General features: G+C 36.9%; 1 protein-coding gene across 1 annotated transcript; it reads right to left on the minus strand.

Annotated features, from left to right (window-relative positions):
- Positions 1 to 1,788: 1,788 nt before the first annotated feature.
- Positions 1,789 to 15,050, minus strand: map3k9 (mitogen-activated protein kinase kinase kinase 9). Its single transcript, XM_042737323.1, has 11 exons — positions 14,280 to 15,050; positions 11,706 to 12,119; positions 10,111 to 10,291; positions 8,516 to 8,664; positions 7,666 to 7,841; positions 6,612 to 6,852; positions 6,306 to 6,428; positions 6,066 to 6,189; positions 5,860 to 5,972; positions 3,575 to 4,303; positions 1,789 to 2,669 (listed from the first exon to the last, which is right to left on the minus strand). The coding sequence occupies exons 1-11, from the start codon at positions 14,644 to 14,646 to the stop codon at positions 2,269 to 2,271; spliced, it is 3,018 nt and encodes a 1,005-aa protein (XP_042593257.1). The 5' UTR covers positions 14,647 to 15,050; the 3' UTR covers positions 1,789 to 2,268.
- Positions 15,051 to 15,598: the final 548 nt, after the last annotated feature.

The following is a 15,598-nucleotide window of genomic DNA, read 5'->3' on the forward strand; positions in this document are numbered from 1 at the left end:
GTTTTGGCTCTAAATGTTGTTTTGTCTCTCTTCACCAGTGTAGAGATGAAAGATTGGACTGAGACGGAGGACAACACTGCTGTAAACGTGCAAAAGAATGTTCACCTTGAATGTCTGAACATGTTCAGAAATGTTTGTCTTCATCAATTTAATCTTAACAAAAATGTGAAAAATATAAAAATAATTTAAATAAATAAATAAATGTGTAAACCTATATGAACAAGTATTACATTAAAAATGGCAAAACAAATTCAACATGCATTCTCAAAAATCTCCAACAAAATCCAATGTACATACACCTTGGAATCCATCAGTTACACTGAATTGCATGCATAACGCACACACACACACACACACTCACACACTCACACACACACTAACTCACACACACACACACACACACACACACACACACACACACACACACACACATTCACACCACACATACTGCACATGCACAAACACCGGAAGACTGCAATAATGTACCTGACTATTGTATAGCTGAAAATGTAGAGCCAATAAAATTCTAACCTTCCTCTTTAAGACGTTTCCCCGTGTTTAATACTGGTGGTTTGGATAGTGAAGAGGTCACTAAACAAGCATATTATTTGTGAAAGTCTAAGTGTTGCATGCTACAGTGAAACCACAGAACAACCGTTCTCAGACGGTCTAAATATGAGAAGTATGACAGAACGATACATTCATGAGACCGGAAAAAGCACTTCTAAAGTTGTACAATCTGATTTATGTTTGAAAAATAAAACCTGATGTCTCCAATGAGTAGCAGAAATAAACCATCCACCATAAACCATGTTCCCCAGTTAATTCAGTGCTATGTTCAGAGAGCTAAATCTACTATAAACATGCAGACGTGTACAGTACATACAGAGAGGAAGTCAATACAGCGCAGCAGGACAGCTGAGATAATACACTCAATATGAATAAAAAAAAGTTTGCAAATAAAAAAAGTGTCCTGATAAATGTCTTTCAAGATCTCAGCTGCAGACCCTGCACTCATAAATTAGTCCGGCCATTAAAGAAGCATCTGGATTGTATTTTTATTCGATAGCTTATAACGCCTGGTGGTAAATAGTAGAGTTTACTGAAGAAGAGCTTATCAAAATGCACTGTTAGACCCCACACTGCAATAAACAATATTCTTTCTCAGTATTTTTGTCTTGTTTTCCAGTATAAATAAACATTCTTAAATCAAGATACAATTGGTTTGAGAAGCAAAATGATACGTTTTCTGAAAAATATAAAATTAGGTGAATTTATGCTTAAAACGAGACAAAGGAGTAAGAAAATTAACTTAATTTCCGTTTAAAGAAATTGTAGATATTTTTTTCCCCTTGAAATATCAGTTTCAAAATCATTCTGATGGTACATTAACTTATAAGGTGGATGGCTTCTGTTTCCACTCTCCCCCCAAATGTCTGTTCTGGGAGCTGTAAGTTTAGTGAGAGGGAATTAAATTCAGAGAAAAGGATGAATTGCTTTATGGCAACAACAAATTTAGGTGTACAGCTATTGTATTTATGATAGTGAACTCTACTCACTTAACTGTAGGGGGCTCCAAAATCGCAAAAATACACAAAACTACATACAGCTGCTTTAAATTGGACAAAGGTTTCTTCTTCTTTTAAGCATAAAGTCACTTCATTTTGATATATATTTTTTTAAGAAAACAGGACTTTTGATTCAGTCATTTTGATTTTCAAGTAAATGTATCTTGATTTAAGAATGTTTAGATATTTGTACAGGAATGTATGTTGATTTAAGGATGTTAATGAGTATATATATGTGTTGAAAATCTGTAATATTGAATTGGACCTAGTTAAGACCATAACTGCATCTGGATTATGCAAAAACCAAGCACCTTTGGTTTATGCTGGGTAATTAATCCTTATCACTAAAATCAGTTCTTAATATTGTGAATATATATACGAAAAAAAACAACAACAAAAAAAAAATTTCAAACCAGACCAAGTTGGTTTGCTGGTCTTAGTGGGTCTTCTAGTCCAGTCAGGTTGGTCTGATGACTGGTTTAAGAGGGGTTTTGGGCACTTGGGCGACCACCCAGCTAGCTTGACCAGGCTTAAACCAGCTAAGACCAGTTTAAACCTTAAGTTTGCTAAGATAAGCTAACCATCTCACTCTGGTTTAAGCAGTTTTTTTCTCCAGGGTATTCAGAACTCCCCTTTCATTGACTTGAAAGTCTAAGTGCTACATCTGAAACCAAGTGGGTCTAAATTTGTGAAGGTGAAATCAGGAGCAAAACCCTGGTCGCACTCTATAAGGTGAGTCTCTGGGATCTGACGAGAGAGGCCGTGTCCCATCCCTGTGTTGTCCTTCATCCTGTTTGTCCAAAAGGCTGTCATTTACCCAAGGGGAACAGGGGGTTGGTGGTTCCATTGGAGTGGGCAAGACAGCCACACCTCCTCCAAATTCCACAGTGGATGGGGTTTCAGTGCTGGACGTGTGGGCGGGAGATTCGCCCCACTGGGATCCACAGCGAGCTCGTGGACAGGGGCGGGGCCTAGCCAGAAAGTCCAAAGTCTTGGGACGCTCAGGTTGGAAGCGCCGACGTGGCGTAGGTGGGAAGATGAGATTTGGATCAGGAAGACGGGGCACCTCTGAGGGGTCCTCACTTAAGGTCCATGGAGTCACTGCACATACAGCATCACAAAAGGCACAAAATGAAACCAAATTACAGCTACGAACTGAATCGGGAATTCAAATTGTGTTAACTGAGGGATCAGTGACGTATCAAGAAAAGGAATGTTTTAAATAGGCTGGAAATATCTAGTTCAAAACATGTACCAAGTTCTCTCTAAATGTAATCTTTGTAGGTTTTTATGTAGTTTTACAAAACTTTTATACCATTTTTGAGAAACGTTTCAATTTAATGACATAATGTAGTTTACCTATCAAATAAAAAGTTATATATTTTTTCTACACAACTTAAAAACAAGAGTTTAAACGTTTTAATTATCAATTAAATTCCCATATAAATAAATCAATATTTATGATTTAATAATTTATGAGTTTATACAATGTTTTATATATATATATATATATATATATATATATATATATATATATATAATATATATATTTAATATACTATATATATTATTATTTATAATTGGAATTATTTATACCTAATTATATTATATATTATATTCTTATTTATTTATAATATATGAATTAATATGAGAATTAATTACATTTTAAGACTTGTGAATTCTGAAATAGTCTGCATGTTTTTTGGTTGCACCACATGATTTTTAAAAAGTGAACAATATTATTTTTAAAATCTATATTTAAAAATATTCTAATATGAATAAACAGTGAAGTTGTTTTATTAAAATATTTTTTTCTAAGTTGAATACTAATAAAAGATGATGCCAAACTTCCCAATAATATTTACTTTTTAAGAATGGCATTATTTTATTGAGGCTTGTTCTTTATTATTATATCAGGACAGTATTACCCTATTTTTTAAGAAATAGATCCGGACAAAAACATAAGCATCCTGTCATTGACCCAGATGTTTGCATGAGTTTCTCACCTGTTGTTTTGGAGGGTGTAGTAGGGGCAGGATTGTGGTTGTTATGGGCAGGCGGGCACCCCATCTTTATTGCACCATCTGAAGGTGTGCGATGAAGCCTGCAGGCGGCACTGGGCGCAGAGGGCACGTGTGTGGGTGTCAGAGACTGTCGAGGGTGCCGTTTAAAGCTCTCCAGGTGGGTGTTGACCAGTGGGTTCAGAGGAGGTGGAGTCTGTCCAGGGGGCGGAGCAGGGGGCGTAGGTGGGCGTACCACAAGCAGCTCTTCACTGTCAGAGCGCAGAAGAGATCGGGTTGAGTTACAATCAGACACAGATGAAAGAGACAGGAGTGTGAGGGATGTGGGCAGAGGGGGAGGGCGACGGGGGCTTTCCCGTTTGAAGAGTTTGCGTGTGGGTGGGCTGGCGCCACGACTTGGACCCCCACTACGGTGAAACAGCCCTTCCCATCGCGGACGTACAATCTCTTCCACACGCACCATGTCCAATAGATTTTGACCTATACCTACAGCAGCCAGAGCCGCCCCGCAGCCCAGCAACACCAGTTCTGATCTACGGCCTCCACTGGGGCTCCGCCTTGTATAACTGGGTGAAACGTCAGAAGCCATTCGAGTCGTGCCACACTCCATGCCGTAACTGTCCATAGAGGATCCATCCCTGTGGAACGGGATGCAGAGGTATGATTGGCCAGGGGAGTCAGCTGACTCCGATGGGAAGCAGCAGTCCTCATTTTCTACAGAGAGAGAAAGAGATGGGAGGGGGAGAAAGGTTTCACAAAGTTGCACCATAACCAGCCTTCACATCTTGACAGTTACAGGATGAAGGGTTTTTTTTATTTATGCTTTTGTTATTCTCCTTTGTTGCTAATATTATAATGTAAAACAAATCTGTACAGATGAGCTTAAACTTGTCTATTGCTCTTGAGATGACAGAAATTTCAAAATAAGGAAAATTTATCATCAGCATGATGCAATGATGCCAACATAATTTCAGCATCACAAATGTTCAGTCTTACAAATGTTATGGTATTTAAAGTATCCATATAGGAGTGCATGGCCGTGTGACACAGAGTTGGGCAAAAATTTGAATTTGGCCACGAACCACAGGATGAAGAATTTTATTTACTGAATTGCAAATAAAAATAATTAAAGAGTCACACAACAGAAAATTTTAATTATTCCAACTCAAGTTTTACAATGATTAATTATTGGCTATTTACTCTTTGATAGATAGAATTTATTTACATTATTAAGAATTTATTTATTTACAGATTTTACTTGCCATACAGCATCACAAAATATCTCTACACTGTTTTTAAAGAATTTCCTCAAATTAAATGAAGGCATCATTATAGTTAAGGACTGAATATTATTTTTTTGGGGGAAAAAATCCATATGTTGTGTGTATATTTATGTATATACATTAAATACTAAAATATTACTAAAATGAAAAATGCAGCAGTTAGGGTTAATCGCTATCGACTGTAAGAAAGGGACAGAGTTTGAGCAGACAAAATGAATTGATTTTTTCTGCTTATATTACTGGAGATGTATCTGTTGTATCATCCCAAGATCCAGTGATGGCATAGGGCTGCAAAACGATTAATCGCGATTAATCGATTCAAAATAAAAGATTATGTTCACATACTATATGTGTGTGTACTGTGTATATATGTATATATATATATATATATATATATATATATATATATATATATATATATATATATATATATTATATATATATATATAAAAATATAAATACACACACATACATGTATATATTAAGGAAAATATAAGTATATATAATATAATGTATGTAAATATATATTTGTTTATATTTATATATAAATTATATACAAGTGTTTACATACAAATACATAATTTTTTAAAAATATATACATATGTGTGTGTGTATTTATATATACATAGTAATATACATAGTAAATATACACATATAGTATGTAAACATAAACTTTTATTTTGAATCGATTAATCACGATTTAACGTTTCGCAGCCCTAACTTTGATTAAAAATGACAAGCTCACAAAAACTGTAAAAAATTTAACACATTTATGGATGAATCTTTCACAATAAGATGACCATGATAAATTTAGAAAACTGATACAGTGAATGTCCACTCCATGTCGACTTTTAAAAATCACTTTGAATTCAGTTGCATTAGTGTTATTGTGAATGCAACTAGGATGTAGTATTGGGAGATTCCAAATGGAAAACATACAGAATTGTCAATGAATATGCCAAGCATCAAGTGTAATGTGAGTGTTACCAGTCTCTGCCAGGCTGCACACGCCAGGAACAGCGGGACTGTGCCTGGGGGAACGTCGCAGGTTCGGAGCACTGCAGGAACGCTGCCGACTGCACTCTTTAGGAGTCCTCAAACTGAGTGAGGAACACATGCACGCAGAAGTTTGAGATTGTACAAATATTTGGTGAAGGTTTATGCTTTGTTTAGAAACACACATACATGCACACCTCTCATCAGCGCTGTGTTCCCTTTGCGTTCTCCCTTTCTTGCGTGAAGTCTTCCTCTCCTCATCTTCCTCATACTGGAATGCAGCATTACGACCCCAGGCGTGACATCCGACCCCAGGGGTCACTGTCAGCATAGGATATTCTACTTTAGGGACCTCACATACAGACGTACTAACGTATACAGACCCAAACATTCACAATAATTTAAACAAAATCAATCAGATGCATAAACACACTTACACTGGATCGCTCGGAGGCGTGGCAAAACAGGGGGGCTGTTTGGAGGGGTGGAGTTACTGCCCAGGAGGCTCCGCCTTCTGTCCAAAGAAGGAGAAGCTTGGACTGTAATCTTATGCTGAAAATCTGAAACACAAACATACTATTATATAAACAAAAATTCACATCATATACACTTGCATATAGGCAATCCTAAAATGCATTACGAAAACACCAAGGTAACAGACAAAATGTCAGTTGAATCTTGTTTGCTTCACATGAGTAGTGCTGTTTATATGATGCATTTATTTAATACTATGAAATACTAACCAGAAGGCAGGCTGATGCGGTTCCCGTCACGCAGTTTAAGTCGACTGCGCCGGAACTTTCCATGACGGTTTTGAACCCGTGGTTTCTCCTGGTACAGTTGGTGAATGATGACATTAAGCTCTCGCTCCAGAATGTGAATTTCTCTCTCCGCCAATTCCTGCTCCCGCCGCCGCAAAGCCTCTTCCTGATACTTCTGCTGTACAGCTGCACGACTCAGTTCCTCCTCCCAGGATCTCAGCTCCTACAGCAAGAAAGAGAACTTGATAGATTCAACTTACTCATCATTTACATCCATTAAGGAGTTTAATGAGCATTATGTCACACTGATTTTGGCACCACCACAGCAGTGAGTTTAACAGAGATTAGACTATAAATAAAATGTTCTGACTGCAATGTTCTGGTACTTTTTCTGGTTAATATGTTTCAAGTTGAAATTAAAGTTTATTAAACTTTTACTTAGCAAGTGAGTGTGAATTACTTTGGGGACAAATATATATAAACTGTTTAAAGGTTTGAGGTCAGTAATAATTCTTTTGAAAAATATTAATACTTTCATTCATTAAGGATGGATCATATATACATATATATATATATATATATATATATATATATATATATATATATATATATATGACAATAAAGACATTTATAATGTTACAAAAGATTTCTATCTCAAATGTTTTTCTTTCTATGCATCAAAGAATCTTGAAAAATATATTGCTGTTTCTAAAAAAATATTAAGCAGCACAGGAATAAATTACATTTTGAAATATAATAAAGCAGGAAACTATTGTTTTAATGTTGTTAAAATATATTTCAAAATATCACTGTTTTTACTGTGTTTGCAACCAATTAAATGCAGCCTTAGCGAGCAAAAAAAAAAAACACTTTCCAACCCAAACTTTTAGTAAGATTATATATCTATGTATATATTAAGACTTTGAGGCATAGAATTTGGGTTTGGATTAGTCAGTAGTATCTATGCAATTTATAGCTTTATGATAAAATGTCTATGGCATGTCCTCATTTGGACAGCTTTTGAAAGCATGTAAACCTTCTCTTTGGCTCTGAGCTGATCGAACATCTCCTGAACCTCCAGCTTCCAGTCATCCTGCAGGGATTGAAAGGATTCTGCCAGCATTTCAAAGAAGCCTGACTCCTCGATAGCCGTCAGCTGGTCTAAAATACTGGTGAAGGGGGGTCGTGCATGAGGGTCCACATTCCAACAGTCTACACCAGGTGAGAGAAACAAACACCACAGACAGATGATCAGCTGCGGGTGGGACTATGAGCCTATTTGAATCTATTTTCATTTCTATACATCATCTACAAACTCATTTAATTAAAAAGAAAATGCAAACAAAAATGAAAATTCTGTCATCATTTACTGTATGACTTTTTTCCTGCTCTGATTTATCACATTACTTTCTATTTTACCACCTGTATTATTATGGTGGTTACCAGTAGATTATAAGGTAAAAAAAACTGATTTGGGCACTTCATGTAGATAGGAATGTTAACAGTATGTCATATAACACAAACTGTAAAACATACAGGCATCCTGTAATACCAGAAACACAGTCACAGTATTTTTATATTAACCTTAATATCTTAAGTACTTCTATTCAGTATTACTTTATTATTTGAATACGTGCTGTCCACGTATTTCATATAGAATTTTATTTTACTTTTAAGTTGTAGTATATACAGGCATCCCAATACTAGAAACAATGTCACAGTAATTTTATGATGAATTTCTGGCAACAACTGCTGCCAGTTTTTGATACTTGTTATGTTATTATTTGTCATTTTTTGGAGGATGAGTAAATGATGGCAAGAATTTAATAACACACAGTTCTTGAGTTAATAAGTTGCAGTAGAACTGCTGTTTATGAGATTCATGCCTTCCATCAGCCGGGCAAATGGCTCAGGACAGGTGGAGGGGATCGGCAGGGACAGTTTGTTCATGGCCACACCATAAGCTACTGCCAGTCCATCAATGCCACGAAATGGCACCTCTCCCGTCAACAGCTCCCACAGCAAAACACCATAACTGAGAGAAAGACACACACAGACAGAGAGTTTGAAGTTTAAACATGACTACCAACATAACAAGCTGTCACCAACATTTTTTGTGCAAGGACTAGCAGAATCCTATTAAACAGAAACACTATAAAATGTATGACAGCTATTGTGTTCCAAAGTAAACAAAAAAATCACTGTATTAACATTTCAAAGTGTCTCTTTGTAGTGTCATTCTTTTAAATGTAAAATACATGCTTCAGTGGCCAACTGGGCAAAATTTTTTGCCTTGCTGACAGTCTGACAGAAACCTAACAGAAAAGAAGGAAAGACATGCAAATGTTTGGCACAAATCCTTTAAAAATACTATAAATGATAAATATTACATTAGACTTCAAGCTCTAGTTACAGTAGCAGTGAATCAAATGGAGTACAATCAACTGATTCTGCAGCCATACACACACAAAACAAACACATCACACCTTGTTAATATAAGAAGAACAAAGTATTCACAAAGCTTTGACATTTTATGAAGTTTTCTATATATATCACTTTACTATCCATCCCTCCCCTTCTGTCCTCTGTAATCAGGGCTTGTGGTGAGAAGCAAAATTTAGACACTAATAGCTAAGCACAGCACAGCACCAAACAACACACAGACCGGTCTCAGAAACTGGGGTAATGACACTATTTGTTTGTTACCGTGGTAACCAAAACCTTCATTGGACACTGCCATCTGTGACCTATAGTTTGGCCAACAAAACTGTACTATGGCTGGCTGTACAATTTTGTGCTACAACTGTATGATTTGTTCCCACCATTATGTATTGTGTATCCCATTATGACCTTAATAACTAAATGACTTCTAATAAGTATAGTATTTAGTATGTATATTCGTTATATATATATACACACACACACACACACACACACACACACACACACACACACACACACACACACACACACACAGACACACAGTGTATATATAGACACACACACACACACACACACACACACACACACACACACACACACACACACACACACACATAATTAGTTTATTACTTACATTTTAGCTTTAATTTAGTACTCAACCTTGTTTAATTTAAGTTGTCAAGGCAAGTCTTTCATCAAATATTTCTATTTTATTTTACCAAAATTATTTTTAATAGTTTTAGTTAACAATAAGAAGACTTCTATAATTCTTAGATTAAGCAGATTACAGTAACTACAGACTAATCAAAACCTAAGCCTACATTTATATTAATATATAAATGTCGATATTAACAATATATATTTTTGAAGAAGTAAATAATTTCTGGAGAATTTTCTCAACATATTTGTTTTTTTTAATAAGGTGAATTTTAACGAGATGCTGAAGACTTGCCAAGATGGATTCCATGTGGAATGACTTGCCTTTGGGGTAGCTAGGTCACAAACACACACACACCTACACACATTTCTTGGTGCCCACCTCCAAACATCACTGCCCTTGGAGAAGGTCGAGGAGCGGATGACCTCAGGGGCCATCCAGGCATACGTCCCCGCTGCACTCATCTTCGTGGTTCGATGCCACTCCCGAGCCAAACCAAAATCTGTCACCTTCAGAGTCTTGTTGCTCAGATCGTCGTTCTCCACACGTTCCAGAATCAGGACTGTGGGGTGGAGATAACGTCAATAATGATGATTAAGTTCATAATACAGAGGTTACTATGACTGAAGCAGAAAACAGAAGTCTACAGCATTTGATTGACAGGCAGCTTTGTAAAGGAGCTGTCCACCAGAGTGGTGCTGAATTGGTCAAAGCTTTCACTGTAACAACTTCACCAACTCTAAACCTCATTAGAACACAGTATAGCATGAACGGAAAAGGTCATGAGTCAAATCTAGTGATGTTTGGTTGTGTAGTTTATTGTTAGATTTACAGTTCAAAAGCTTCTTTGTGTATATGACAGCTTGGCTGTAAGATTCCATGTGTTTTTGTCTAAGTTTGTGTTGTTAAAATTAGCTGACTTTGTTTTTTCACAACACAACCAATGAAAAGGTCCTATGTCTGCAAGGTCCTATGCTAATCATTTCTGAGTGGCCTATGAGAGCACAGGACATATTTTGAGTAGCCAATCAAGTTACTCTTCAAGTAGCCAATCAAGTTACAGGGAGTGAAGGTGAATGCAAATCCTCTGTAATACGCTTTGGGTTTAGAGGATCCAATCAGACAAGTCAACTGCCAAACACAGGATTACAAACCACTTACATACTCGGAGAGCCAATACACCAGCCAAGCCCTCCAGCTACAAAAACACACACCAACACACACTCCTTCAATATGCACAAAACTACATAATCCTACATAAAAAAGGGTTTTATAAAATGTTTTAAGGATGTCAAAGTTACCATGTTAACTTCAGAAATTAAAATCTGAATGTCTAAGAATTTAATATGTTAACAAAATATTAATGAATAATAATGATTTTGAGATTATTACTGTTTCATTTTCCTTTTGAAACACTTATTGAAAACCATTTATTTCATTTTATTGAATCTTTTTAAAGGTTTATACATCTAACATTACTCTAATAGTGGGCAGAAAAAAAATGAAATATAGTGGGTAGAAAAAAGATACACAGTCAAATGAATACATAAAAACTCTATAAAATATCTCAAAATATACATTATTTTATCCTATTAATTAATTATCTAAACAATATATATTTCCTTTATAATATGATGTTGATTATTTTCCATTAACAGAATAAATGTTTCTTTATACACGAAATTACATGGCTGCCATTATATTTTAGGAAGAGGGGCCCTTGCAAGAGGATTACAATTTTTATTATTATTTTATTTTTTTATGTATTGTTTTAGTTGTGTTTTAGGGATGTAATGTAGTTTGTTGTTGCGAGGACTATTTGTGCTGTTTGTGTGTTGAGCCTTTTGTCTGAAGACAATTTTCTACCCCACTGGGGATAGAATATTGCTTTTGAAATTGAAATTATTTGGGGTCCTTGGCATAAAGCTTTTAAAAACCCTTGACACAAGGTCTAATAATATTGACAGCTGTCTTACTGTTGCTGGACTTCAGGTCTCTGTGGATGACGGGAACAATGGCCTGGGAGTGCAGGTACAGCATGGCTCTTGCAATCTGTACCGCCCAGTCCACCAGCGTGTGAGGAGGGATACGTTTCCCAGCTAGGGCCCGGTTGAGCGGCCCGCCGCGGGCATATTCCATCACCAGGCAGAGGTTGGGCTCCTGCAGGCACACTCCCAGAAGGCCCATGATGTTGGGATGTCTCAGCATGGCAAAGAGCTTGGCCTCCTGACGAACGCTCTCCAGCGTCTGCGACACGTCCTCATCAGGGTCCCGTCGAGCAGCTTTCACCGCCACTTCCATCCCTTTCCAAATTGCACGGTACACTTTTCCAAAACCCCCAACACCGATCATTTCCTCCAGTGCCAGCTCACTGAAATCTATCTGAAGTACTGATAAGAAAGAGACAAAAAAGGTCTCAAGCAATTCCACAGATGTATGCTGTTTACTGATTACTAATAAAAAAAGATTTTTTAATGTTTTTGAAATATGTAAGGCTGCATTTAATTGATCAGAAATATAGTAAAAGCAGTAATATTCAACTGTTTTCTATATTGTATATTTTAAACCATAAATTATTCCTGTGATGGAAAAGCAAAATTTTCAGCAGCCATTACTCCAGTCTTTAGTTTCACACAATCCTTCAGAAATCATTCTAATATACTGACTTAGTGCAAAATTATTATTGGTGCTCATTTATTGATAATGGTTCTTAATATTATCAGTGTTAAAAAAGTTTTGTGGCTTAATATTTTTTTCTTTGATAAATATAAAGTTCAAAGAATAGCATTTATCTAAAAAAAGAAATCTTCTGGAGCATTATAAATGTCCTTGATTAATTTAACTTTGAACAATTTATTGCATCCTTGCTGAATAAAAGTATTAAATAACACATCTTTTTTAATCTTACCTACCATAAATCTTTGAATGGTATATCACCGTTTCCACAAATATATTAAGCTGCAAAAAACTGTTTAAACATTGATAATAATAAGCAGCAAATCATCATATTAGAATGATTTCTGAAGGATCGTGTGACTCTAAAGACTGGAATAATGATGCTGAAAATTCAGCTTTGCCAACACAGGAATAAATTACATTTCAAAATATATTAAAATAGAAAAGAGTTACTTCAATTGTAATACTATTTCATAATATTACTGTTTTTATCATATTTTTGATCAAAGAAATGCTGCCTTTGGAGGTCATAAGAGACATCTTTCAAAAACATTATAAAAATCTTAGTTATTCCAAACTTTTTATAGGTAGTGTATATGTTTTTCCATCTGGGAATACATAGTGTGATTCATCATGTTTATTTGAGAGACTGAATCAGAAAGGGGCTGAATATGAAAACAAACAGAAATTTATTCTGATTTACAGGCCATTGATATGAATAACAGATCAAATGCCTGATAGATTTAAGCAGAAATAGACTGCCATTAATCTGCAGAAAGCAGATACACACTGTGAGATATGTTCTTTAAAAATGATGGCTGACGTGGGAGAAAATGGAAAGCAGTAAAACAAAGGTGTGCGTGCGATCGACTCTCCCAGCCGTCGGGATGACGGTGTGTCTGGGCCACTGTGTCTCTTATTAATATTGCAGTTGGCAAGAACCACATGATAAAAAGTAGGCCAGCAGCCATTCAGGAAAAGCAGACGACCACCAGCAACACATAACATGCGACTGACAACACAAGGGCACTCACACGATAACAGAGAGCATGAGAGATGCAAAACATAGCAGATACGCTTCCTCGTTATAAGCACACAGCACAAACACAAACAAATAAAGGACCCCATATCAACAAATACACTAAAAGTATGAGGAAAAAACCATGCCACCAATAACGTGTTTTACTGAGTCTGGTGTGGAATACGAATCCAGATGAGCCCCATCACCCAAAATCAGTGCCTGCTTGTGTCTAAATGGGAGCATATCTTAATGTATAAATAAATGTATAATGTAAAATATATTGGAAAAATGTCTCATTTTTCTGTCCATACAATTAAAGTCCAATGATGTTTGCCTTTTTTTTTGTTCCACATAAATAAATGTAAGTCATTTAGGATTGGAGTAAATGAGGGACAGCAAATGCTGACAGAATTTCCTTTTTTTTTTTTTCTTTTTTTTTTTTATAAGGCGAACTATTCCTTTAAGATTGTATTTTGGGACATGGTAGCTGTTAGGCCTATTAGCTGGTAGACCATCACTGGACCAGCTAAAGTCCATCTTGGAACAACCTGAAACCAGTTGTCTAAGCTTGTTTGCAGGTCTTAGTTAGTCCCCCAGTCTAGTAAATTGGCTGGATTGTAAAAAATTCCTATAAAATTTCAAATTTTGAACTGAGCTCAGTTTATCCATGCTGGAAGATCAGTACACTGTATTAGATTGGTTTAGGTTTTTTCCCCTCAGTAGAGAATCTGCAGCAAAAGCTGTGCTGATGTGGTTATTGATCAGTGTGTGCAAAAACAACAAAACATAAAGCATCTTCTCAGTGAAGGCGGGTGTATGCATGGTTTATGTAGATAAATATATGATTACTCACAATGTAACTGAGGCATCGAATAATCGCCATAGTCTTCCGGCGTGTCCCGAATCTTCTCTGAGATGCCGTTACTGCTCACGTAGTTACTAGGGAAAATACCGACCCGGTCCTCGATCATACCTGTCCACCACCCCTCATCCCCGGATACCATCGAGTCCTTGGATAACACCTCCACCCGATCCCCCTTCCGCAGACTGAGCTCATCCTCGGCGGTGGCTTCGTAATCGAACACGGCGGTCCAGTAACCGGCTCCGGACGGGGTCGCCGCCGCCGCATGGCCAAACTCCGGCCGGGGCTCTGCGGCTTCATCGCTGTCTTTGCTGTCCGGGCCGCCGCTGCTGTTAAAGGAGAAACTGAAAGCATCCATGCTGCCGATCCATAAGGGCGGCTCGGCCCGGTTCAGCTCCTCACCTGCCGCAGAGCTCAAGACCAGGCGCAAAGCCGCAGCATAAATAGCGATTAATCCGAGCTACCTCTCGCCTCAACGAGCTCCAGACCCGCAGCCCGTCTCATAAGGGACCGCTCCGGCTCGTTAAATGATCTTTCGGTCCCGAACATAAGGCACTTTTTGCTTTAATTGGCTACAACATTGTCCCGCACCCCTCATCGCTCCCGAGGCAGCGGCACTCACCCCCTCCCAGCTCATGATTCAAGTGGTTTACGTGTTAACGAATTCCTGGTTGCTGTGTTTTGATTGGCGCAGTGGCGCATCAATCACGTCTCGCCTCTTTATAAGACCCGCCCACTAAATCTCTTTCACACCAAATGCTGGAGAATCCTTTCAGCACCACGGGGCTGGACAGCGCACTACAGCAGAAAAAGGTTGAGTTGAGCAGAAAGATCAATACATTTCTATTTAACACAGCAAATAGTCCGAATTACCATAAGTAGCCTTTTTTAGCACATTTTCTTCCGAAGGGACAAGGAGATCAGCTAATAAACCGAGACTGGGGTTAGATGTCACACATTTACACCAGTGAATAGCTCAAATATATTTCTAAGACCTCAAACAGTTATTATTGCGTAGGAAAAACGATAAAGCTGGATTTGTATAGGTAATATTGACGTTTTTTGACTAATCGCAGGCATTTTGCCGCACTTTCTAGGATAAGTTATGGCATTAAACAGCTTATAATTATAAAACAAAATATTATAAAAATGTTAATTTCATGAAATTATTCTAAACAAAATATTTAATTAAATTAGCAAAAATGTATACCATGCACAAAAAGGACAAATAACAGTTTTATCATATTGTAATGAAGAAATGTGTTTTAATATCAGTATAAATTTATTATATTAAAACACGTGACAATTTT

Source organism: Cyprinus carpio, chromosome B13 (genome assembly GCF_018340385.1).
Source record: "Cyprinus carpio isolate SPL01 chromosome B13, ASM1834038v1, whole genome shotgun sequence".
NCBI lineage: Eukaryota > Metazoa > Chordata > Actinopteri > Cypriniformes > Cyprinidae > Cyprinus > Cyprinus carpio.

Bases quoted from the DNA above. Each gene is read 5' to 3' on its own strand.
- map3k9 (XM_042737323.1), bottom strand. From the start codon at position 14,646: ATGGATGCTTTCAGTTTCTCCTTTAACAGCAGCGGCGGCCCGGACAGC. The intron at 10,292-11,705 runs GTAAGACAGCTG...TCCACCCCACAG, and splicing joins AGACCTGAAGTCCAGCAACA to TCCTGATTCTGGAACGTGTG. The intron at 8,665-10,110 runs GTGGGCACCAAG...TCTTTCTCTCAG, and splicing joins AAGGGCAGTGATGTTTGGAG to TTATGGTGTTTTGCTGTGGG.